Here is a 23,918-nt window from a genome sequence, read left to right on the forward strand (position 1 = left end):
ATCATGAAGAGTCACAACCTTCCTTTTAGTGATTCAACCCTGAGCAAAACGAATTGGAAGACGTATGATGAAATATAGGACATTCTGAGAATTTAAACCAACTGAAATGCTTTCGTATTAAGTCAAACCTATTTTTGCACTAGCCTATATGAAGATGAATAACCCACACAAGGGCATTAATATTTCCTATTACCACCTTCAAAAAAGTGAGTCAAGCCCTTCTTGGAGCATCATAATGTACGTAAACTGCCTGGCCAATCAGCACTCTCTCTCTGTGTGAGCCGACTCTCTCAAGATCTACAGAAGCAGAAGCGTTAAAAGACAGAGCGAGCAAGTGACAAGACCTTCCCGTACTGCGCGATAACATTAACACCGATATGAAACAAGAAAAGCCAAAACAATTGCGGAAATAAGACGAGGAAAGACGGAAACGTGTGCTGCACTTGAACCAGGGATTGCCATTATTGGATCACTTTATACCGGCACATGTAATGTCTTGCTGTTGATGATAATCATACGCGCAGAAGCCGTTCTCTGGTCCTAGTCGCGCGTGCAGAGTGGAGGCTGCGCTTGGAAGTATACAACTTTTTTGTTTGTTTTGTTTTGCATCTAACGTTTTGGATTTAGATTCATTAAAAGTCGACTTCCCGTGATACTGTGGATTTTAAAAGCGAAATACGCGGAGGACCAATATAGTGTGGATTTCCCCCAATTTATTTTGTTATTCTCTTATTTTATTCTTATTATTTATATTATTATAATTTCTGAAGGAGCGGGGACGTTCAATAAATTAAGTTTAGCGGATTCGACGCAGGTGCTTCGGTCCTGAAGGGCAGAATGGAATTGTTATTTTGACCCACGATATCACACGGTTCATTCATATTCCACAGCTTCGCTTTTAATATTTTTGAGAGCCAAAGACTGTTCAGTGACGCTCATCGCAACACACCACTGGAATTACAATCATGAACTTTGTTGTTTATTCGATACAATTATTTTTTGCAGCTCTCCTTCATCTGTCTGCTGTAAAGGTAAGGGCTATGCAATTTGGTGGGTTTGAAATGAGAGATACTATAGAGGAATTAAACCATTCGTTTTTTATTAATGTGTGGTCAGTTTACACGCACGAGGACTGAATGCATCTGCCCAGTGCCATTACACCCTTTATACACTAGGTTACCCGAAGTTTCACGTGGAATGTCCTGCTTAAAAGTTAGTTTCTCCAAACGAATATCTGTCATGTCAGGAATAGCCTATTTATCAACAATGTGGCAGCCCGTTTTGTTCCTGTCCTCAGAGGTACAGGGATTTAATCTCAGTTAAGGCAAATACTACTTTGCTTAATAAATGCAAATTTCAGTTAGCCTATGTGAGACATTAGATAGGCCTATATTACGTGCTGTAACGCGTCACACGGGAGGTTAAATGGTTATCATTTTCTGTTCTTGTTTAATCATTCTAAATGTAATTTCTTATTGGTAATACTATGAATTCAGTCAAAACATTGGCTTTATGCATTTTATTTGTGCTCGCGATACCTTAAGACTTTAAATAATGTAACCAACTGCTCTCTTGTCGAGAATAAGGATGTATTACCTGAGCTCCTTCGTTTCTTTGTCTCCCGCCTTATTAATTCATTTATTTGAATAGTGATTCGGCAGAGCACGTAGCCTATATTTGGTGTCGTGGAACATTTGTATGAGATCAATTACCGTTGTTAGTTTGTTTATTTGTTGGTTAGTTGTCTAAATGTTTGGTGCAGAGTATGAAAAATGTATGCTTAGATATGAAGCAGATGGTCTGTGAGGCAAACCGGAGAGATTCTCACGCAACACCGAGAGCTGTTGCGCCAGTCCACCACCTGCAGTCACGCGACCAACCAGCAACCGATCGCGAGCGAGCGAGACGAATCTGTAGGCGGGAAAATAGAACAGTCTGACTCTGAATTGTAGTAGGAGAATCACTGGCTCTCTGAAGCCTCTGAATGACAAGTTGACTCACTTACTAAGATGAAAGAAGATGATATTAGCTTTAAAAAGATTATATGTAAATGTAAAAAATTCTAAAAGTAGAAAGCATTCGAACTCCCTTAATAGATTTTGAAAGCGCTGGTGGTTCTCAAGGGTCCAGGACCCACTAGGGGGGCTCAGCAAATTTCCAATGGGACCTCAATGACTTAAAATGATTTGAAATAAGTCTCACTTAATCCATCTTTATTAAAATTCTGAAAAGGGTCTGGTGTGGGTATGTTTGTGCATTACATTGGTGGTAAACCTGAAGGTACTAATATGTGTTCTTTAAGGCTCGATAATGTATGAAATACCAATACCTTTGAAGGCACTGACCCACTGACAAGCTGTTTTAGCCTACCCCACAAAGTTAGATTTTTACAGATTTGTTTCTGACATTGCACATAAACTGACATCATATTTCTTGCTGTTAATTTGTCCCCTCAGCAGAGATTAATGTTACTGTAAAACACACAGTAGGCTATATAAACGAATGGAATTGGAAATTAACTGCTGTTTATTATCTATTGAGACTGCAAGTTTGTGTTAATTAAAAGCTGAAAAACAAGCAGCTTTGCCATCATTGCAGCAGTTCCAGAGGAAATATCTTAGTCTAAATGGCAGTGCCTTCGATTATTTTCTTGGCCAATGGGAGGCCAAAAGGTTGAGAACCGCTGCAAACTCCTTACTAATATAATAAGCAACTAATTCGTCTAGATTCTGACCATGTATAGCATAATTAAAGAGATTTTGGTTACGCAAAACTCAAGGAAATGTTCCCTTTTGAGAGTTTCCCAAGCATTATTATTGGTTTGTTTCAGTGACGTACAAAAATAAGTCACATTATAACTTGTTCTGTTTGATCTGTCACTAACTGTCACTTCTCTGTCCTGATAGGCTGCCCACATACCCAAAGGGGGAAAGGGGGAAGGGGGAAAGAGCGAAAATGATGGTAAGTCCCTTTATATGTGCAGTGTACATAAATGTTGACGTGAAGCATGTATGATATGAAAAATGTATTTGAAATCGGGCTAAGGGTGTAGCACCACCTGGAGGACGTATATGTAATGACAATTACAATGCAAAATTGAAACCACAAATGGTTTTATCCCAGTTCTGAGGCTTGAGAGGCAGATAATAGGCCTTCAAATACTGTATGTTTGTGGTTCTCCTCTGTTACGCAACACTCTTTCTCCTATAACAATTTAATATCACACTCTGACTGAACTTACATAAATATTTGCTTGGACACAGGATTAGGACATATTTCCCACCCTCATTAGGTTGTGCTGAGGATCGTCAAAGTGAATAATTATTCTACCCGCAAGCAACCTTGTGTGGAGTCATTGACCATGGCTGTGTTTGTTTATTAACAAAAACGCTGCATGATTTACCCTTGATTTGTCCTCAAGGTCACAATTATTTGTTAGCAGTGGACCTGGTTGTTTGTATAGTGTCCCTGTTACGTTTCTGAGGGAACGTGTATTGTTATTTTTACATCATTCCCCATCTGCTTCCATTCACAATTACTTTCCCACAACTTAGATCTCCTATGACTTAGCTTAGCATTAAATGAACATACTAAAATATTAAATCAGTTTGTAAACAGAGACATTACCTCAGTCTAACTGGTCAAGAGATACCAAATCAAAACTGACCACATGCGACTTTGCACTTTGCTAAATAGAGATATGTGATGCAAACATCATAGCCATAAATTAAGAAATGTCATGATAGGGGCATTAGGTGAAATGTGGCTTGTACAGTACCACCAACAAATTTCTAGCAATTATTAACTTAATCAGCATCATAAATACAGTTGTGTTTGGCTTCTTGCATTCATGGGTGGCATGGAGCGCTCACGCAGGGTGGGCTTCTATTAGAGGTCAGGTGTCTGCAGTAAAGCCTGGCGCCACACTGCCTGAGGTCATAATTTTCCCTAGCAGTTTGCAGGTCATGAGACGCTGGGGTCAGAATGAATGATGGGAAGCCAGCTCAGAGAGGTGCACAGATTGGGCTGGAGTAGGGTGGACGTGCAAGTGGGGCACATGTGCTGGTGTGTGTGGGCCTCAACATGTGTGACATGTCTTTTTTTGCCCACTTGGGAAAGTAAAGTCCCCAATGAGCAGAACAGGCCTGTGAGAAGGTGTGGGGCAATGCATCTGACTTTAATGGTTGTAGTGGTTTCGTATGTCGTTCCAAACCTGTATTCTGTTATTTTGAAGGTGGAACATAAAAGGGGAAGAATCTTCAGGCTTCTCTTTTCATATTTACCATGACTGTTGTCTATAAAAAGACAGAAAAAACACAAATAAAATGACTTATGTGCTATATTTCCCCTTGTGAAAAAGAAGTGCGCTTTAGCATGCTTTTTAAGAAGGGGACTGATAATACGGTTAAAATCTACTTAAAATAATATACTCAAGTGCAAACTGAATATAATGTTACAATTAAATTTATTGCGTTATATTAAATGCAATTAGCTGAACTTTAGAGTGCTTTTTTTTTACCCACATAAATGGTACATATTTATATGTAATTTCATAACTATTCATAACTATTGTCTTTGAAATATGGTAAAAGTGTACTGCCGAATGTACTGACAAGAATTTATGGTAAACGAAAATAAACTTGATGTCATTTTTACTTGTATGTCTTGTATATAAATATATTTGTAATTACACATTTGTACTAATGAAGTGGCAATTTAGTACATTTAAAATAAATTAACTTTAATTGTAATAATGAATAACACGCTAAAATTAGAACTATTGTCCAGAAACTTTACTTGTGCTTTAGTATGTTAGTCAACACATCAAATTAAGTGTACTTATTCAAAGCATGACAAGACAAGATCATTACAACATAATGAATTAATTTAAAAATGGTTAAAAGTGTACTTAATTAAACAGTCATTAAAGTACACTTAAGTATCCTTTTATTTCAATAATAGTATTATACTTTTAAGATTTGAAGAACACCATATCCAGTACAATTAAGGGCACTTATTTTTCACAAGGGTCAAGTCTTCTGAAGTTGTAGAATAGGTTTGTGTGAGGAACAAACTCAGTCATGGTCGTTATGGACTAAAAATAACGTCATTAAATGGAAAAGAGCCTCAAGATTCTTCAAAAATCCTCTTTTTGTGTTTCACAGACAAAATAACAGCATACAGGTTTCAGAATGATATAAAGGTAAGTAAATAATGAGAGAAATTTCCTTTTTGTGTGAACTATCCCTTTAATTTGACAAAAAAAAAAAAAAAGTGAATAGTGTGAGAATGGTATGATACTGACTGAACATTTTGACTTTGCTTTCTCAGTAGTGATTCCCTTCTTGGAAGTGTATAAGAAGAGTGCGTGCAAGACACGAGAGCTGCTGGTAGACATCATTCAGGAGTATCCCGACGAGATCGAGCACACGTACATCCCGTCCTGTGTGGTTCTCATGCGCTGTGCCGGCTGCTGCAACGACGAAGCGCTCGAGTGTGTCCCTACAGAGACCCGCAACGTCACCTTGGAGGTGAGACTGGTTCAATCCAGTGTGTGCAATCCTTCACCCTGCTTCCTATGAAATCATACTTGCCCAACATGGGACAGTGAGGCGGTGTTAACTGGCATGTCAGCTATGTTGTTTACCACTGCACACTGTGTTTACGCCCCGTTTATGTGGTTGAAGTTGCTCTTGGCCACGGTCGAGGCCTGGCCTTGCCATTTATTCAACAGTGTGTAAGAGTATGGAAAATAAAAAAATTCCTGTTAACTTGAATATTTCAAGCTGTGATTCTACATCATGAGTTTTCTCATTGAAACATAATACATTACAGTCACATTGTATGTAATGCACGAATGTTCACACACTAAGTGCTTAATGCGCTTTTTTTGTATATTCGTCTAGGTACTGCGAATCAGACAACGTGTGTCGGAGCATAAATTTCAAATGAGTTTTACAGAACACACCAAGTGTGATTGCAGGTATGTAAAGGAACAGTTCTTTTTAAAAGGGAAATTATTATCAAAGTTTAAGTGACTTATTGTTCGCTGTGCTGTTGTTATTTTTTTCTGTGGGAACATGAAAATGACTAAAAGCTCCATAAAAGTTGACTGGAGCACTATATTCTAAGTCCCTATGCCAGAGTTTTATAATTAAAGGTGCCTATGGTGCATATTGGGCATCAATTACATCAAAGTTCTCAAGTGTCTTGTGTCCAAATGTCATTGGCATCAAACCTGTTGCGACATATAATGGGACTTTTTCAATATTTATTTGGAAATAGATTGTAATGAAAGATTCTTCTAAAATTTGTGTTCCACAGAAAACATAACAGCACAGATAAAGGATGAGTAAATAGTGACTGAATATTCATTTTTAACAAACTATTCCTTTAAACCATAAAATGTGAACTAAACCTCTGTTGCATCTGTGTTTTTTTTTAGGCCAAAGGCAGAAGTCAAAGCAAAGAAAGAAAAGTAAGTTTGTTTATTATCATTTTTATTATTTTTCTATGTCACAGTCATGGGTGATTTCAAGAGAACAGATGTTTCTGAAACAGTTAAGATTCATGTGTTGACCGTGTGGATGGTTCTACATGTAGGTGGTGCAGGGCATTTCTAAATACACAGATAAAAACTGCAATGACTGTGTTGATTGACCGGCGATGAGAAGCAGCCAGCTGGACACTGTGCTAGCGGCTAACACTTAGCAGCCAGGCTAATCTCAGCCATCTCTAGCTGTTCGCCTGGGTTGACCAATAAAATTGAGAGCATAAGATACTTTTAGCAATGTATTCCAGGAGGAACTAGTCGTTCAGAAAAATGTGACTAGTCAGTGGATCGGAGTTTATATTATGTGAATGACTCAGAGTAAGTGCAGCTTTAGCAGTCTTTGCTGTCTGTATGTGAGTGGAGAGACTGTCCTGGACAGCTGAGATGATGTGGGTGTGCTTATATCCATCATTGCCAGATTCATGCTGCTTGCATTGTCATAAATGATGCATCCCATTTGCTTATTGTTCTATCAATAATTTTAGGGTGGTTCACAGGAACTTTGCCTTGTATGCTAACACTCTAAATTAACTCAGATGTCCACAGCGCCAGTGCAGTTCACTTTGTAAACACACAGCACTCAGAGTTTAATTTATTTTCACTTATATGTAATTCCTAATATAAAGTTCCTGGAATTCCAGCTCACAACGTTTCAAAGTCATCTTGCCACTATTTTTAAACAAAAAGTGTTCATACTTGGCCACTTCTGCAGTGCCATCAATCCTCTGAAGCTCACCCAGAATATCCTTAAAACTTTACATCCAAAGGTTATCATTGTTAACTAAAACTAAACCTAAAACCATGTATACTGTATATACCGTATATTAAAAACCAAGCTTATTTTATTTCAGCTAATTATCAATTAAGGCAATGTTTCTTTTTCGTTTAGTTTAACTTGAAACACTAAAATAACTCAAAATAAATAAACCAAAACTATAAATAAATAAACAAATAAAACAAAAAATTCTAATAGAAAATATATAATAAAACAGAAAATATAAAAAATAAAATCCTACATTTTAAATGTCAAAACATTAACAAAAACTATAATGGTATATCAATGATACTAATATAACATTGTCTACTTTAAACCATTAGCGCACCCTCTGCTTTGTATTATAAAGAAATTAATGAATATATATAAAAAATTACAAATAAGTAATTAACAGACATAATTGTGAGCGTGTAATAATTGCCACATGAATGGTGGATTTAAAAGCATGGTATTATCAAAGAATTTAGATATGCAAAGACTGTGCTCTCATATTACTCATGTATAAGAGAAAGTGCAATGTGCAATATGGAGTAAGTCCCGCCTTCTAAATAAAAAAACAATCGCTAATTGGTAAAGTCGTTTTGAGACGCGCGCTTATAACTGCCCATGCGTATTGGCTCGTCCAGTCAAGGCATAAGAAACAGCATTTATGGCACAGTTCATGACAGATTTTTTTGCTGATTTGAAATATTTTATTTAAATTTGAGTTCGGCATGCAGTTTTTGAGATTCCCCCATTCATTTAGATAGGCCTTGGTCTTGGATGCCCGACAGCTGCCCAGAGGCGTTTCAAATATGGCCGCCGAGTGAGCAGACTTTACTTGCAAGGGACTTTGGTATTTTTTCATAACAACGCTTAATTGCTTGCTACTTTCGTATATTGTGAACATTCAATATATTGACTTATATTCAGTGCGTAAAAATCCCTACAACCACAGCTCGTCGTGACTCCCACAGCACGCCTTGACACACCCTCAACCCTGTTCCCCACAACAAAACTAATAAAGTGAATCTCTTGACTGTTCTCACACCCAAACAGTGAAATCAACTTCCACTGAATGGTACAACAGCCGAATCCCTCCTAATCCTCAGGACAAACTCGAGACTCGCTGATTTCAACAAGAAATTCGTCATGACACAACACCCTAAACCAAACCTGCTTTTCCTTTCATTTGTGTTAGACATCTTTTTATAGCAAATATATCTCTATTTCTGGCAGATAATTATTTATAATTTGATGATTGCCATCTGCTGAACATGGCAGCCTGTCTCACAAAGAAAAAAAGAAAAAAAAGTAATTGCATTAGCATACCCACGCTGAATCTGTGCCTTCAGAAAGCTTTGCAGATCCTCATGGAATAGAATAGGAATAGCCCTTTGCATGTTTGTTTCTGAAATATTTTTTGGTAATATGTTTTCAGCTATAAATAAGAGTGCGACAAAAAAAAAAATAATGTTTGGATTTAAATACTTAAGAGTCTATGATCAGATCATTATTATGTACAGTATTTAAATAACATCACTACATCTATTTTCATCAAGAGGTGCATCAATGTATGGTCAAGATCTTGTATTGACAATGCAAGAGTCTAGGACTCTGTAAAGTCTCCTCCAGCACATCCCAAAGACTTTCAGTGAATGTAAGTTCTGGACTCAGAGGAGAGGATTCATGTGTGAAAATGATTCTTCATGCTCCTCACAACCATTCTTTCACAATCTGAGCCTGATGAATCTTGACATTGTCATCCTGGAATATGGCTATGTGTCTTCCTACATGGTGGTTTAAGAAGCTACACACTCCATCAGTTAGGGTTAGAAGAACTGTTGCCAAACATATAACATGCTAGAAACATAATAATCACTGCAATAAAGATCCAATCATAGACTCTTAAGTATTTGCCTATTTAAATCCAAGTTTCAAGCAGCTTCACAGTAATACACAGGAGAGTAACATAATTATGATGCAAACTTCAAATATGAGACAAATTCATATTCTGCTGTAAAGCAAAAGTGTCATTATTCAGCTCAAGTCAGTTCAACAACTCAGTTACAAAACAGAATAGAACAGTGTCGTTATTATATAATTTATTGTATAAATTCAGTTCAAGTTTTGTTCTCATCTGATAGTGTCAGTGCATTAAATCAGTAATATTGCTGAATATCAAGGGGCATTTCTCAATGCCGGCTGCGCTGCTTTCTCCTCCTTTCTGGCACCGAAAATAATAGCCGCTTGACAAATCGTACAGCTCTGGGTATCCCTGTAAAGCTATGATCAGCTATTCCTCCATCATGTTGTTACAGAAAGGGTGAAGCTGATTGGTTGGTTCTTGTCACATGACGTGCAGTGCGGCATTCGGAAAAGTTGGGATTTTTTCATCACTCTGCGGCGTAGACGTGCCTGGATAAAGCGAGCACGTCGCTCTCTATTGTAAACGTGAAATAACGTAAAATAACGGACTTAAAAGACGCGATATGTGAACTAAGATTTTGGGAACAGGAATGTGACCACAATAGACAGTTCGTTATTCCCCTAGTAATATGCTTTAAAACGTGGCTGGTGCAATCTAATTTTAGAGCAAGAACAATTCGTTTTGAGTGTGGAGCTTGTCATGTGTCCTCCAGGCCGCTCTGAGGGTTTTACTGCCCATAGTAAAAACCTAATTTGCTCCGTATATATCTCTAAAGACCTCTGACCTGAGACCTGATAACAGACTCTTTTATAGGATGGTTTCAGTTTTTCTTTTGGGGTGAGGTTTTGCTCTTTATGGCAGCTGTAAGATGGTGGCTGTGAAGACCACCCGCTTACTCTCACACCACAGTTGCTCAAGGCTGACCCTTGCCTGCGTCCACATACTAATCATAGTAGCAAGTGTCTGTCGTTAACCCGCTTTTATTTTTAGCCTTTTAAATAGTAGGTGATCCTCAGACAGAGGCTATTGTTGGTTACTGTGAGCTGTTTCACAAACCTCATTTAGTACTACTGTGTCTTAACCTGTGTGAGTATACATAGACCCCGAAAGTATCTGAAGCCTCAAAAGCCAGTCCATTGTGTTACATAACAGAAATATTAAATCAAATGGCAGTCATTTTAGGGAAAAATAGCAAAAGAAGGCTTTTTACCCAAGCAACACATTTACATGAATGCATTTAGCAGATGCTTTGATCCAAAGAAACTTACAAAATCAGAACAAAAAGCAATTTGTCAATGAGCCAACAATATTCACAATATACAATGTCTTATTAAGTCAAGTTACCTTCACAATAGAAATGGTTTCAAAGCAGCTTCATAATAATGAACAGGAAAGTAGCAGAATTAATGTTGACTTAACCAAAAAAAGTAAATAAACTTCATGGTTAATCAAAAAAAAATAAGTAATGTGGAATTGTCAAGTTCACATAACTTATTTTTGTTCAATTAACCATTACGTTTATTTACTTAATAATTTTAAGGCAACAGGTTTACTAATTTTTTTTAAGTAATTGAACTGAACACTTTTTGCAGTATGAGACAAATTAAAATTCTGCTTTAAAGCAGCTGTAGCAGGACACTCAAATCAGTTCAGTAACGATTCAGTTCAGTTCGAGAACGGTTCAAAACTTCATTCATTATGAAACAGCTTTAGTTCAGCTATAAAGCAGAAGACATTTTTGTTTAAAATGTCAAGTGTCATTTAAAAATGGCTCAGAAAGTAAAGGTAGTGTTGATAAAAACTCTTGCAGCATTTGATTTTGCACTTAATTACGCTTTAGGTGTCCAACTGCGGTAGGTTCAGGTCAAGGAACGCGCCCCGTTTAATTGGATGTGCGGTGGCTTTGTGTATTTCTGCACCTTGCTAGGTTAATGTGAGCGTACAGAGATGGATCAGGTTAGCTGAGAAGGCTAAATGAAATCCGTTGAATGGGGCTAAATGCTGACGCTGTCTCTCAGCACGTAGGCAAGCGGGGGGCGGGGAGTCCAGCGACTTTGGGTTCTGATTCACAAGCTCAAGTTCAGCTCCTTGTACTTCGATCCTTACCTCTAAGCTCCTCAAACACACACACACACACACACACACACACACACACACACGTGATACGGCTCAAACTATTCAGCTGCTTATATGGACTATAGCGTCTGTCGTTGATTCCTCATGAGGGCTGTCCTTGACACGCTGCTTCTCGCTTTAATTGGTAGTGTTTAGGGTTGTCACAATAGCAACATTTCAGTAGTCAATACTAACACCAGTCCAGTTTCACGACTGATAGTATCAATTCTGAAACCACAGCAAAAATGAATAATGAATATGTATACTACTTTATTTAAAATGTTAATATAAATATACAAATTAGGTTCAAAACAGTGGCATATAGCCTTTACACTACCATTCAAAAGTTTGGGGACTGTAAGATTTTATGTTTTTGAGGAAGACTTTTCTGTTCACCAAGGCTGTATTTATTTGATTACAAATACAGAAAAAAAGTAATATTATGAAATCCTATTACAATTTAAAATAACTATCCATTGTAATATATTTTAAAATGTAATTTACAATCAAAAGCAGAATTTTCTGCATCTTCAGTGTCACATGATCAATCAATTTAATGCATCCGTGCTGACTAAACTTATTAATTTCTTAAACCAAAAAAAAAACTAAAAAAAAAAAAAAAAAAAAACTAATTTTGAACGTTAGTGTGAGTAAACATAAAAAAAAAATCAATTTAACAGAAATAAAATAAAACCATAAGACTTTTTTTTAGTATCAACTTGTTACCGGAGTACCTGTACTTTTGACATCTCTAGTGCTGATAGATCTTTCTCAGCATGACTGTTCAAAACTTCATTTAGATGTCCTATTCTTGCGTTATTTTCCTTTTTTGCAGAAAACCCAGAGTGGGGAGGGTTAAAAGCCGAAAGAGAGCGAGAGAGGGAGATACGGGCGATCTCAACGCCTCGGCTCACCTGCGCTCAAGCAGTATTTTGCTCTCAGTCATTGGCTTTATTTCAGGGCAGTTTGTTTGCACTTTGTAATCTCACTCAGTCTGCATTTATTTGTACTCATATTCACACTGTTGGCCCAAGGCCCGCAAAGAGGAAAGCAGCCAAAGGTAAATAAACAGTGGTCGCATGGCTGTCTCTGTCATTATCATACTAATGTGCTGCCACAGCTGGGATGACGCCACGCTCATGTGATCCCTCACCTGTATTCCAGCCCCCTTGATGTTTCTGACAACAGAAGCTTGAATCTCTTGGAGATGGGCTCTTGTCTGCACTACACTAAAACAAGTTAAAGAGTTAGTTCACCCAAATGCAAATTCTGTCATTAATTACTCACCGCCATGTTGTTCAAAATCCGCAAGACTTTTGTTGATGATGAATGAATATTTTTTTAATGAAATCTGAGAGCTTTCTGTCCCTCCATGGACAGTCTATGCAACTACCACAAATAGAGATCGTAAAACTAATTAATATGAATTTAATTGAATTTAGGCGTTTATTCACAAATAAGCATTGATCAGCAAACATAAACAGAAGCTCAACCGAACCTGCTTGAAGCACGAGAATGAACCTCATTGGTTCTTGAAGAAGCTCAAACGTGCTGCGTAACACGAGAATGAACCTCATTGGTTCTTGAAGAAGCTCAAACGTGCTGCGTAACATGAGAATGAACCTCATTGGTTCTTGCTGAAGCTCAAACGTGCTGCGTAACACGAGAATGAACCTCATTGGTTCTTGCTGAAGCTCAAACGTGCTGCGTAACACGAGAATGAACCTCATTGGTTCTTGCAGAAGCTCAAACGTGCTGCGTAACACGAGAATGAACCTCATTGGTTCTTGCTGAAGCTCAAACGTGCTGCGTAACATGAGAATGAACCTCATTGGTTCTTGAAGAAGCTCAAACATGCTGTGACCCGAGTTTAATTCCCAGCTCGAAGTCCTTTGCAGTTCCCCTTCCCCTCTCTCTCCACCTCACGCTTTCCAGTAAAAATCTCTACTGTCCCTATCCAAAAAAGGCCAAAAACATAACTTTAAGAGGAAATTTGGACTAAACCACTCAATTCATATTGATTAGTTTTACGATCTCTTTATCTCTTTTTTGGGTGAACTAAAACCTGTTTTGTTCAGTTTAAGCAAGTAACACTCCTCAGAAAAAAAATTTAAATAAATAATTTTCTTTACATAGTATTTTCACTTGACACCAGAGTGTTGATGTGCTTTACTGACTGCAGAAATTATTGTGGCTTTTATTGGGGTTTTTTTAATAACAGAAAATATGATGCACAATATGAATAGACATCACAATAAATATAAATGATTTTACAATTGTTTTTATTTGTAGTAAGTAAGCTAAATAAAACACTGACAAACCGTTTAGTTGTATCTTAAGTGAAAAATATAGCTATAGTCATATAGCTAATTTGACTTTTGTTTATGTTGCGAAAAGCCTGAAAATTATTATATTGGCCTACATTTTAGCTTATGTTTGAAGAAAATATATTAATTAAGTATGGTATGGTCTTTATCATGAAATTTACTTTGTACGGATGTCTTTTGGAAAATAAATATTTTGATTAATATTACAACAAAATGTATGGAACCAAACCAAAATATAATTTTAGAAAAGTATTTTTTTAAACTGTTATGCAATTAAATTTGATCAATTTTAGATACTGTGTTTGTGCATGAAACCATTTTAGAAATGATTCAACATCACACTGCTTTACTGTGGCACTTGACCAAGCCATTTTTGCAAACATTGCTTTTGCGTCATACTGCTTTCAGTTGTGTATGTGAAAGTGTGTGTGTGTGAATGCAGCTGTCTGTGTCAGTCCAATAACTGTTCCTAGCTGAATTCAATGTTGCCACTAATCACCATGTCTCATGTGTGATGGATGGATGAATGAATGGATGAATTCACACACAATCTCAGCTTTCCTTCTGCCATTAATGCTAACCATCTTTAAAACTGAGCAAAAATCGAACAAACAAACAAAAAACTAATTTTTCAAAGTTCATGCAGTCTGATCCGGTGGAGGTTGTGTGTGATGGCGAGGTGCATGAGTGTGTGTGTGCGTCACTCCAGCGCTGTGTCCAGATCACTAGTGCTTAGATGTCTCTCTGTCTCTCCTTTCTGCTTCCCTTGCAGCCACTGTGAGCCTTGCTCAGAGAGAAGAAAGCGCTTGTATGTGCAGGACCCCCTCACCTGTAAATGCTCCTGCAAATTCACACAATTGCAATGCAAGTCCAGACAACTTGAGTTAAACGAAAGAACTTGCAGGTTTGTTTATGAACTGTCACGACGTGCAACATGCATCTTCTCATCCAGTCCCATCTGAAGCTCTTTCTCTTTGCATGCTTATAGCGCTTGTTGCATTTTCCCTCTTATATGTGCATGTTTAGGGTGACGTATCGTGTGTGTGTGTGTGTGTGTGTGTGTGTGTGGTTTATTGCTGTGAGATTCAACCTTTGATGTCAGAATCTAGTGCATTACTGCCTCGCACTAATAACGACATCATGTTTTCTGGTGTCAACACTTGGCGTTGAGCATAGAAATGATTAATGGACTGAATTCGCTGACATTAACAAGATATTCTGTCAACAAGCAATATGACTTTGTGTTTTTGTGTAAACAGGCAGGGATGGTGCATATGTGTGTGTGTGTGTTTGTAAAGTGCACTTCACACATCCTGCTCTCACTGATTCATTCTATCATGTCAGTTATTTGTTCATAATGAGTCAGAAGTTAATTTGGCAAGAGCACGTGCCATTAGCTCTTCAAGTTTCAGATGCATAATATGAGATCATGTCAAATTGTACAGTATATGTGAATATAAACGTGTCCATGCTGTTTGCTTCTCATCAACTGCCCCACTAATTTAAACTGTGTGATCTTCTGAGGCCTTTCCTGGCATTCTGTATGTGTTGTACACATTTTATTGTTATATTTAGTGGAGATCACTGCATACTTTGATCCTGTGGTCGTTCCACCCAAACCAAATTTTATCCAAAAGTCTTCATTCAAAAGTCTAACCTCTGAACATTTTTACATAACGACATAATCCCATACTACCATACGTAGTCCCGGTATGCAACCGAGCACACTGCACGAAATACAGTGTCACGCAATACAATGATCAGACTGCCAGCGATGCAAAATAACTGTATCTAGCTTAAAGATGATAACATGACACACTCTCTGAATAAAACAAGATAGACTTCAAATCTTAAAAGTATGTTTACTTGCAGATAATATAATATAAATTAAATAAAAGTCCACTTAGATGCACTTAAAGAGAGTACACTATCAAATGAAAAGTATTAAAGATTATTGTTTTGATAATCTTTTGTTGTGCTTTAAATAAGTACACTTATTTTGATGTGTTGATTAAGTGTCCGAAAGCATTACATTTCACACTTAAGTATTTTCTTTTAAAGTATAATATTTCGTAAGGCCATCTGTCATGCTCATGCAGTATTCATTCTATTGTGAACAAAGTATAGTAGGTGAACAGGCTTAGCTCTGACTGGTTGTGAGGTTTTTGGTTGGTCAGGTGACATGCTTTCCTTGACATATATTGGCATAGCTTCCCCTGTGCAGATCTCTAACCAATCCACTGTTCTCTTTCAGATGTGAAAAACCAAGATGATGAGCGGCACGCTGGGCAGAACATTGAATGAAGGAATTTTTTTTACAGCACAGCACTTTTTAGGATGCATTCCCTGGACGAACTGCAAACACTACCCTGAACGAAAGACAAAGAATGAAATGAGGGCAGGAGATATCATCCTAATGTATATTTTTAAGATATTAATATATGAATATATAGAATATATATTATATATATTAAATGACAACGTGTGTCGCTGCTATCACCTGAATTAGTACAAACAAGTAAACGAAAACGCTGCTTGGCGTGTGAATGGGATAAATTGCAGTGTCACAGTGCCTGTGATTGGACAGATTGGACACAGTGAGGTAATGCTTCACTGGATCATCCGGCTGTGGATTCACATCTAAAGACTCGGATCGAATGTCCAAGACTTCACTGAGAGGTGCAAACGATAACCTCCACCCCTTTATATGAACAGTTACAGACTGTCAGTCAAAGGAGAGGAAGTGACATAGTAAAGACTCTTTCCAGACTGTTGGGAACAGTGGGTCCAGGCACGGGATACGAATGCGGAACTATCTATTTCTGTGATGCCACTCTTACTAGGGTGAAGTCTTAGTCAAAAAGACACCTGTACTGACTAACATCCGATAGGACTTGGTGTGATAATACTAAAGGGATATTACATGTATGTATATATGGAAATAATAAAAAAAGGATAAATGTGACAAAACTTTTACCAAGGAATGGAGTCATTCAGTTCACAGCAGTCGTAAAAGACAACTTAAATATTTAAGGTTCATAACATTTTCCAAAGAGAATATTGCACACAACTTTAGGAACTGTTCATTACCACACAATATCTGTATATACATATCTAATATCCCTTTATGTAGTTCACTTCATCTAATTTATAATGTTAGAATATTTTCAGTATTCTGTGTATTTAATTTGATCTATTTATATGCAGTGTTATTGTTGATATTGTTTTGCTTTGTTTCCTATCGACATTGTCATCAATCTGAAAAACTGTGGACGGCTTTTATAGAACTAAAGACAAATGAAAAGAGAGACAAACACTTCAACATTCCTGAAAGCGCCTTTTTTGTTTATTTCAACATTTTGTATCAGCGATCAGTTTGGTGGAGATACGAGACCTGCGGACGAGAACACTAAACATTCTCTTTGTGTGAAAGTGCCAGAAATGTGTTTTTTTTTTTTTCTTTGTTTGTTTTCCATGTACAGCCACATTTTCAGTATATTTTCACAGTAATATATTTATTGGTGCTGTTAAATATTAACATCCTTTTGTGTTTTTAGTATAACTATTAAACATATTTATTTTCAAATGATATTGTTTTTTATTAAAGCAAAAATGGATTTCTGTTTGATGAGTGTTTTTGTCAGTCCACAATCTGCAGTTGCATGCACTGACATTATGTCCAAAATGTTGATACATTTTTCAAAAGGAGAAAAAAAAACCTCCTGAATTATCCACTAACTGTAGGACAAAGCATTTTTTTGCACAAAAATGCACAAATGACACATTAAGACTAGTTGCTGTAAAGCAATAAAGAATACCTACTATCAGATATTCCAAAAAAGCTATTATAAAACAACTTCTCTAAAAATTTGCTTCTCTTTTCCATTCAAAAATAGTGAATGGTTATTTATGCTGCCAACCTCCAAAAAGGACCAAAAGAAAAAAGCACAAAATCATATGGCCACTATTCCAGGTCTTCTGAACCCATATAGCTTTCTATGAGAAAAAAGGTCAAAATTTAAGTAATTATGATTGCTCCATTTTTTTATCAGGGTATTTGATCATAACAGCTTAAATACATAAATAAATGACATGAAATATTGATTTGCTTTGAAATGATTTTATTAACTTGCCTCACCTGACAACTGTAGTGAGTATTGTGTAAACAACATGGAGTACACAGGAGAATAAACCACACATTAAATCATGTACAAGAAGCGACAACTGAACTGAACATAACAAGGAGTATAAATACCAGGCGAACATAATGACAGACAGGTGAAAACCATATGTAACCATAGAATATACAATCAGTAACCAAGGAAACCAAAACTAAACAGAGAGGGGAAACAGGAACTAACGAAAACAGGAAGTCCATACAGGAGTCAAAAACCGTGACAGTAGTCTCCCCCTACCAGAAGACAAGTCCTCGTGCCATAACAGAATGTCCAACTGAGGAGGGAGGGGGCCTAAGAGGGGGACAAGAGGCTGGCGGAGAATATGACACAGGAGGAGATGATAACTGGAGGGACCAGGGCGTTGATGATGGTGGGAGGAGCCAGGGAGGAGACGAGAGGAGAAGGAGACAGGTTGGAACCCAGAAGGGCGACAGACTGAGATGTAGCCGATGGAAGTGGAGATCCAGATGAAGCCTAAGAGCCAATGAGACCACGAGACAACGGTGGACGAGCATCTGAGGTGGAGACCGAGGCGGAGCTGGAGGGATGGCAGAGCCTGATGGAGCTAAAGGGGGTTGAGGGACGAGCCAGGTGATCCTCTTGCCAAGGCGGAGCTGAAGGCCAGTATCCTGCTCTGCCTTGGCAAGGGGATCCCCATGACTCCTGACCTGAGGCAGATTCATACAACAGAGTGGAGTCAATAGAGGGGGAGCCGAGGGACTGAAGGGAAACACCGGAGGTGGGGCCAAAAGACTGTCTGTCTTTAGAAGAGAAAGTGGGATAGGGAGGCTGGGTGGGATCTTCAGAGTCACCGGAAACTTAGAGCTGGACAGGACAAACGGGGACGCAGGAGACTGAGTTGTGCAGTGATCAGCGGAGATGAAGGAGACTTCGAGCTGGGTGGGACCACGAGAAAGGGAGACTCTTTCATCCCCTCATACTCCACGAGGGCACCCAGTGGCACAGATTATGTTGCTGGTTCACGCAGCTGGTCAGACTCTGCATTGGGCTCATGCACCTAGGTGATGAATGACTCAGGTGTGGTTTCTCAGCCCGTTCTCATCCCAAGGCGTCATATACTGACGCTTTTGACATTTCGTCTACATCGAACGCACATGGCACCCTTTATCGTCAATATGAGACGCAGATAGATATGGGCCAGAAGGCGCCTCCTAGCGGTCTGACCCTAACCCTACCCCAGACCTAAACCTACCCATAACCGAACAAAGCTCTGTGCGTGTCCTATTGACGCTAAAGGGTGCCATGTGCGTTGGATGTAGAAGAAATGTCAAAAGCGTCAGTATATGACTCCCTAGGATGAGAATGCGTTGGATTTCTGGCACTGGCATCGCGGCAGGCTCCATCATATCATCTGTAAGTGGTGTGAGAGGTGGCTAGCTGGGCTCTGGGTCCGGAGAGGGGCTGGTGATGTCTTCCCCCAAGGGGCAGGTAGTGTTGGGAGATCCACATCTCACCAGCACCCCTTCTGCAAAGATCCCTCGAGGACCATCCAAGGACAGGCGTGCCTTGGACCACTCGTTGAGGCTGGTCCAAGGTAATGTGTAAAGCACGCCAGATCAAGAAAATTCCTTTTGTGGTCCTCCAGGGAACGGTCCTTCTGCTCGGGGCAGGGAAGCGGGAGAAGTCAGTTCTTCTGTAACATGTAGTGTGGTAAACAACACACACAAAGAAGGAATACTTTAATTATACTGTAAATATAGGCGATTGTTAGGAGTACACAGGAGAATAAACCACACATTAAATCTTACACAAGAACAGACATGAACTGAACATAACAAGGAGTATAAATACCAGGTGAACATATCTGACAGACAGATAAAAATCATGCATATCCATAGGAACAGGATACAATCAGTAGGAAACCAAAACTAAACAAAGCAGGCAAACAGGAACTAAAAGAAACAAAACAGAAAATTATGTTCCATAACAGTGACAAAAAAATGGTCTGCAAAGTTTATGTGAGACTAAACAAACAGACTGCAAAAAAACTCTTGTGACCAACAAAAGTGTACGATTCTTACATGTTTTGATATGATAATCTTCTCAAATAAACACAACCTTTATGAATATTGAAGCCTAAATACAATTGCCAGAAGAAAAAAGCTGAATGTAGGCTATAAATAAACTACACAACAGTCCGATGACTTCAACGTCAGCACCATTAATCTTCCAAAGATTCTTTCTTCTTTATTAAAAAAAAAAAAAAGTCTCCAAAAGTTAGAATAGTTTGCAAGAGTGCGTTTATAAACTGTAAGAGCGACTAGTAAGTAGATGAGTTTACTTGTTTAGTGTGATGACATTTTCCTTTTTCAAGAAAAATGAAAGCTTTAAAAAAAATCACAAAGGTGTATTATGTCACATTAGGACTCGTTAAGTTTTATTAGTCGTTATGTTAGTTTGGACTCGTTATGTTTTGTCATAACCTGCTTACGTCACTCATTTGTTGTCACAGACACTAATCACGTTCAGCTGTGCACTCATCAGTCACCATCATTAACACCTGTATATATGTTCAGTTCTGTTTCAGTCCAGGGTCCGGTAGTCTATGTTCATGTGTGTTGCTATCCGTTTGCCTTCCTGTTGGATCTTAAGAGAATAAACCTTTTGAATAGAATCGTATACGTCTTCCTCATCTGTCTGCCAGCAACCTCCCGTGACATATTACTGATGTACTGTATTTTATGTAAAATAATAAAATGTGAAAATATCTTGAGCTTGTATTCATCACAGAACTTATTTTAGGCAACAGAACTTATTTCAGGCAAACCAAAACCCATTGACTTCAGGACCATGGAAGAAGAAATTCAAAAATGCACTTAAACTTAAATTGTTTATATATATCTTTAATGCTCATTATTGTGACTATTTATGCATCAGTTATACTCATCTTGGACTGGGCTATTACATATTTATACAATAATAAGAAGACACTTCAATAATGTAGACAAAAGGAAGATGAAATCTATAGAAACAGGGTTTCTGTATTGTCCTGTATTGAGCACCAAATTACTGGTTCAAACATTGTTTTACAACAGCCCTAAAATGAAACTGAGAGTAAAGTTGCACTTCCTTATAAGATCATAAGAGTTACAGGAACAATTTACTTATGAAACACCCTTATTAAGGTTACTGATATAGATTACAGCACTTTTTACAGTACTTTTTACAGTACAATTACTTTTTGATCTGAAATCCTGACAGGGATTATAAGCATTGTTTTATTTTCCTCTGCCTTTGGTTATGTCAAATGAATGTGAGAACCTTCAGAAGGAGATATAAATAAACATACACCTTCAGAAAACTCTCAGATCTTCTTATGTTTGACTTGTAAATTAACAGTTTACTGTAAAGTATTTTTTGTACTAATTTAATCTCCTTAGAGTTGTTCCAAACATCTCGGGGTTATGTACGTAACTCTGGTTCCCAGAGAAGGTAATGAGATGCTGCATCAATTGGTGACACAATGGGGACGCAGAACCTGGTGTGTAACTTCATGCCAAAACCTTTGGCCGACGCAGTGGATGACGTCCCACTGAGCGCCCGAGCATATAAATAGAGCTCCTGCAAGACGTCATCAGATTCAAATTTTCTGAAGGAAGACGCACAGGCATGCCTGAAGCATGGAAATGCAACACAGCGTCTAGTTCCCTTCTCAGGGAACTGAGGTTACATAAGACGTTCCATTTTCAAGGGAACTCGATGCTGCATCAGTTGCTGACGCTCTCAACTAGCTCAGTACTACAGGTGTTAGAACAGACTGAGTCTTAAGCTTCATGCTCAACAGTTTCTGAAATGGGGACTCCTATTTTAGACCAGTCAGAGCCACAGCTTCAGGACAACTCAAGAGCAGAGCTAACAGGGGAGACTATAGACATAGCCTCAGATAAGTCCATAGCACCACATCCATCAGCCAATCACGTGAAGATGAAATGCAGAGTTGCTTGCAGCAACCTTACATATGATCCCAGACCTGAACACAAGCCTAGGAGAGAGCAGCATAGTGAAGGGAGCTTGCAAAGGCAGAATTCCCAACTTTCAGACTAATGATTTCTTCTGGGGAGGCAACAGAGAATGAGTCGTCAATTGCGATACAAACCCTTCCAACTGTCAAGCCCTGCTCCCACCTTCTGTTAGGATGTTAGGATGAGGGCCAATCCATACACAAGTAGCATAATCCTACTTCATTCCTCAAAATTGACAGAAAGGGAGGATGGCAAGGGAGAGAGTGGAGGTCCCACTCAATCTCAACTACCAGTAGGGCTGTGCGATTAATCATAATTGATATTTTGATTTCAATTCTGGCTTCCAACGATTATGAAAACAAGATAATCGAGGTAAAACGATTATTGTGACGCTGCATTCTGTCCAGCACACCTTCCTTTTGTTCATAGCGGTGCACTTCGTTCCTCCCTAAAAGCCCACACCTAACATCCAAATCAGTGAGTGTTGTAAAATGCAGTCTACTGTTGCTAAACTGCAGGATGTGCTTGATATTAAACAGTGTTATTAAAAGCATATTAAGTCGCGAAAGAGATACTGTGTGTGCGCTCTGAGACGAGGCGGAACGCGCATAAGCAAAGTTGTGGGCTTCAGATACACGCCTAAACGGTCAAAAAGCCTACTCACAATTATGAGTATATAAAAATGCCGTTTTGGTAAGTATCCTCGTAGTTTTAATAAGGATCAGTCTATATTTAATGTATACAGCAGTGTTATTTTACATTTGATTACTTTATTCAACTTCATGTGTAGGCTATTACTTAGCTGAATACCACTATTAGTAGTCTTCCTGAAGAACTTAAAGCACTGTTTATTTCATTTGTATTATTTTTTCTGTTTTTTTTTTTTTTTCTGTCGGTTTTGTTTGTAATTTAATTTCTTTGTTCTTATTGTATTGCTGACTGTTAACTTGTCTTCTGTAACTGTTTTGGGGACTTTTACTTGCATTAATTAACCTAGTATTAGTTTTTGCTGAAACATGGATAATTTAGAAATGTCACTGACATTTAAAAGGCAGACATTAAGCCTCAGAGCCACACCTACCATTTATGTAATCAGCTTGGACCACTGATTGTTCGAAGGCATTTACCAGCAGGAGTGAACTTTTCTGCTTTGGCAAACTCCTGAAACAAGCTCCACAATAACTTATTTTATATATACTTTGAGTATATCAGGGCCTTTATTGTCTTTTTTGTTTGTTCTTTTTGTAGTTTGGCATTCTAATTAATACAAATTGTATTGCATTGAAAAGAGCAGTTTGGGCATTCTGCTTAAAGGCACGGTAGGTGATTTGTTCCAGAAGCATTTTTTGTTATGCTGGTTGAAAATCTCTTCACACCCTGATAGCAATCACTAAGTTAAGTGGTCTAGATGTATTTATATGTATATATCTCATCTGTGGAAGGCATAGTACCATAATATGTTTGTCCAAACATTGCATTCAGTCCGAATGTTTCCATGCATACGCTGACAGGCAGGACGTTAGACAGATGTCAGTCACCGAGCACCGCAACCGAAAGAGCAGCCATTAACCAAAACAACAAGTTTATGCTGTGTTCACGCCATAACTACCGTAATTAGGAAGAGAAACCTGTGACGTTCTACTTGGAGAGGTCCGTGACTCGAATTTATGCATTGTCGAAATGAATCTGCAGCAGTCAGATGGTACAGGTCAGTGCTTTTTAAGTTCTTTATGTTCATTATCATTGTAATGTTATGTGCTTTGAGACATGAGGTAGTTTAACTCCGTCTCTCGTGACGCTTTTTGTTTGCTCCCTACTGTACGCGTTCATGTGTTTTGAAGGATGCATTGCTTTGTAGAGCACTCTGAAGGGAGTGTTGAATCTTATGCTTTCAGAGCTAGCTCGCTATTGCTAACCTCTCCGGAAATTTACCAACCCTACCTTTAACATCTCATTCTGTGTTCCACTGGGGAAAAAAAGGGGTCATAATGACATGATGGTAAGTACATTTTCATTTATTCCTCTGTGGTTTTGCAATCAAACATGATTTAGAAACATTTTATTTGCCCGTTGACCTG

The 23,918-nt window shown here is 38.2% G+C and overlaps 1 protein-coding gene across 6 annotated transcripts; it reads left to right on the forward strand.

The window, feature by feature from the left end:
- Positions 1-323: 323 nt before the first annotated feature.
- vegfaa (vascular endothelial growth factor Aa) lies at positions 324-16,100 on the forward strand. 6 transcript variants are annotated; one of them, XR_013823648.1, is made up of 8 exons: positions 324-1,031; positions 2,907-2,961; positions 5,332-5,531; positions 5,907-5,983; positions 6,446-6,478; positions 12,188-12,412; positions 14,452-14,583; positions 15,934-16,050. XR_013823648.1 is itself a non-coding variant. In XM_079894104.1 (7 exons), the coding sequence occupies exons 1-7, from the start codon at positions 966-968 to the stop codon at positions 15,950-15,952; spliced, it is 582 nt and encodes a 193-aa protein (XP_079750230.1). In that variant the 5' UTR covers positions 324-965; the 3' UTR covers positions 15,953-16,100. The 6 variants fall into 6 exon arrangements, 4 of the variants coding, with proteins under 4 accessions (XP_079750230.1, XP_079750231.1, XP_079750232.1 ...); XM_079894104.1 differs by lacking the exon at positions 12,188-12,412 and having other exon boundaries at positions 15,934-16,100; XR_013823649.1 differs by lacking the exon at positions 15,934-16,050 and having other exon boundaries at positions 838-1,031; positions 5,335-5,531.
- Positions 16,101-23,918: the final 7,818 nt, after the last annotated feature.

The sequence above is a fragment of the Squalius cephalus genome (genome assembly GCF_949319135.1).
Source record: "Squalius cephalus genome assembly, chromosome: 15".
Taxonomy (NCBI): Eukaryota; Metazoa; Chordata; class Actinopteri; order Cypriniformes; family Leuciscidae; genus Squalius; species Squalius cephalus.

Coding starts and splice junctions, on each gene's coding strand:
- vegfaa (XM_079894107.1), top strand. CDS start 966: ATGAACTTTGTTGTTTATTCGATACAATTATTTTTTGCAGCTCTCCTT. Junction 5,984..6,445: donor CACACCAAGTGTGATTGCAG/GTATGTAAAGGA, acceptor GTTTTTTTTTAG/GCCAAAGGCAGAAGTCAAAG. Junction 12,280..14,451: donor GGCTCACCTGCGCTCAAGCA/GTATTTTGCTCT, acceptor CTTCCCTTGCAG/CCACTGTGAGCCTTGCTCAG.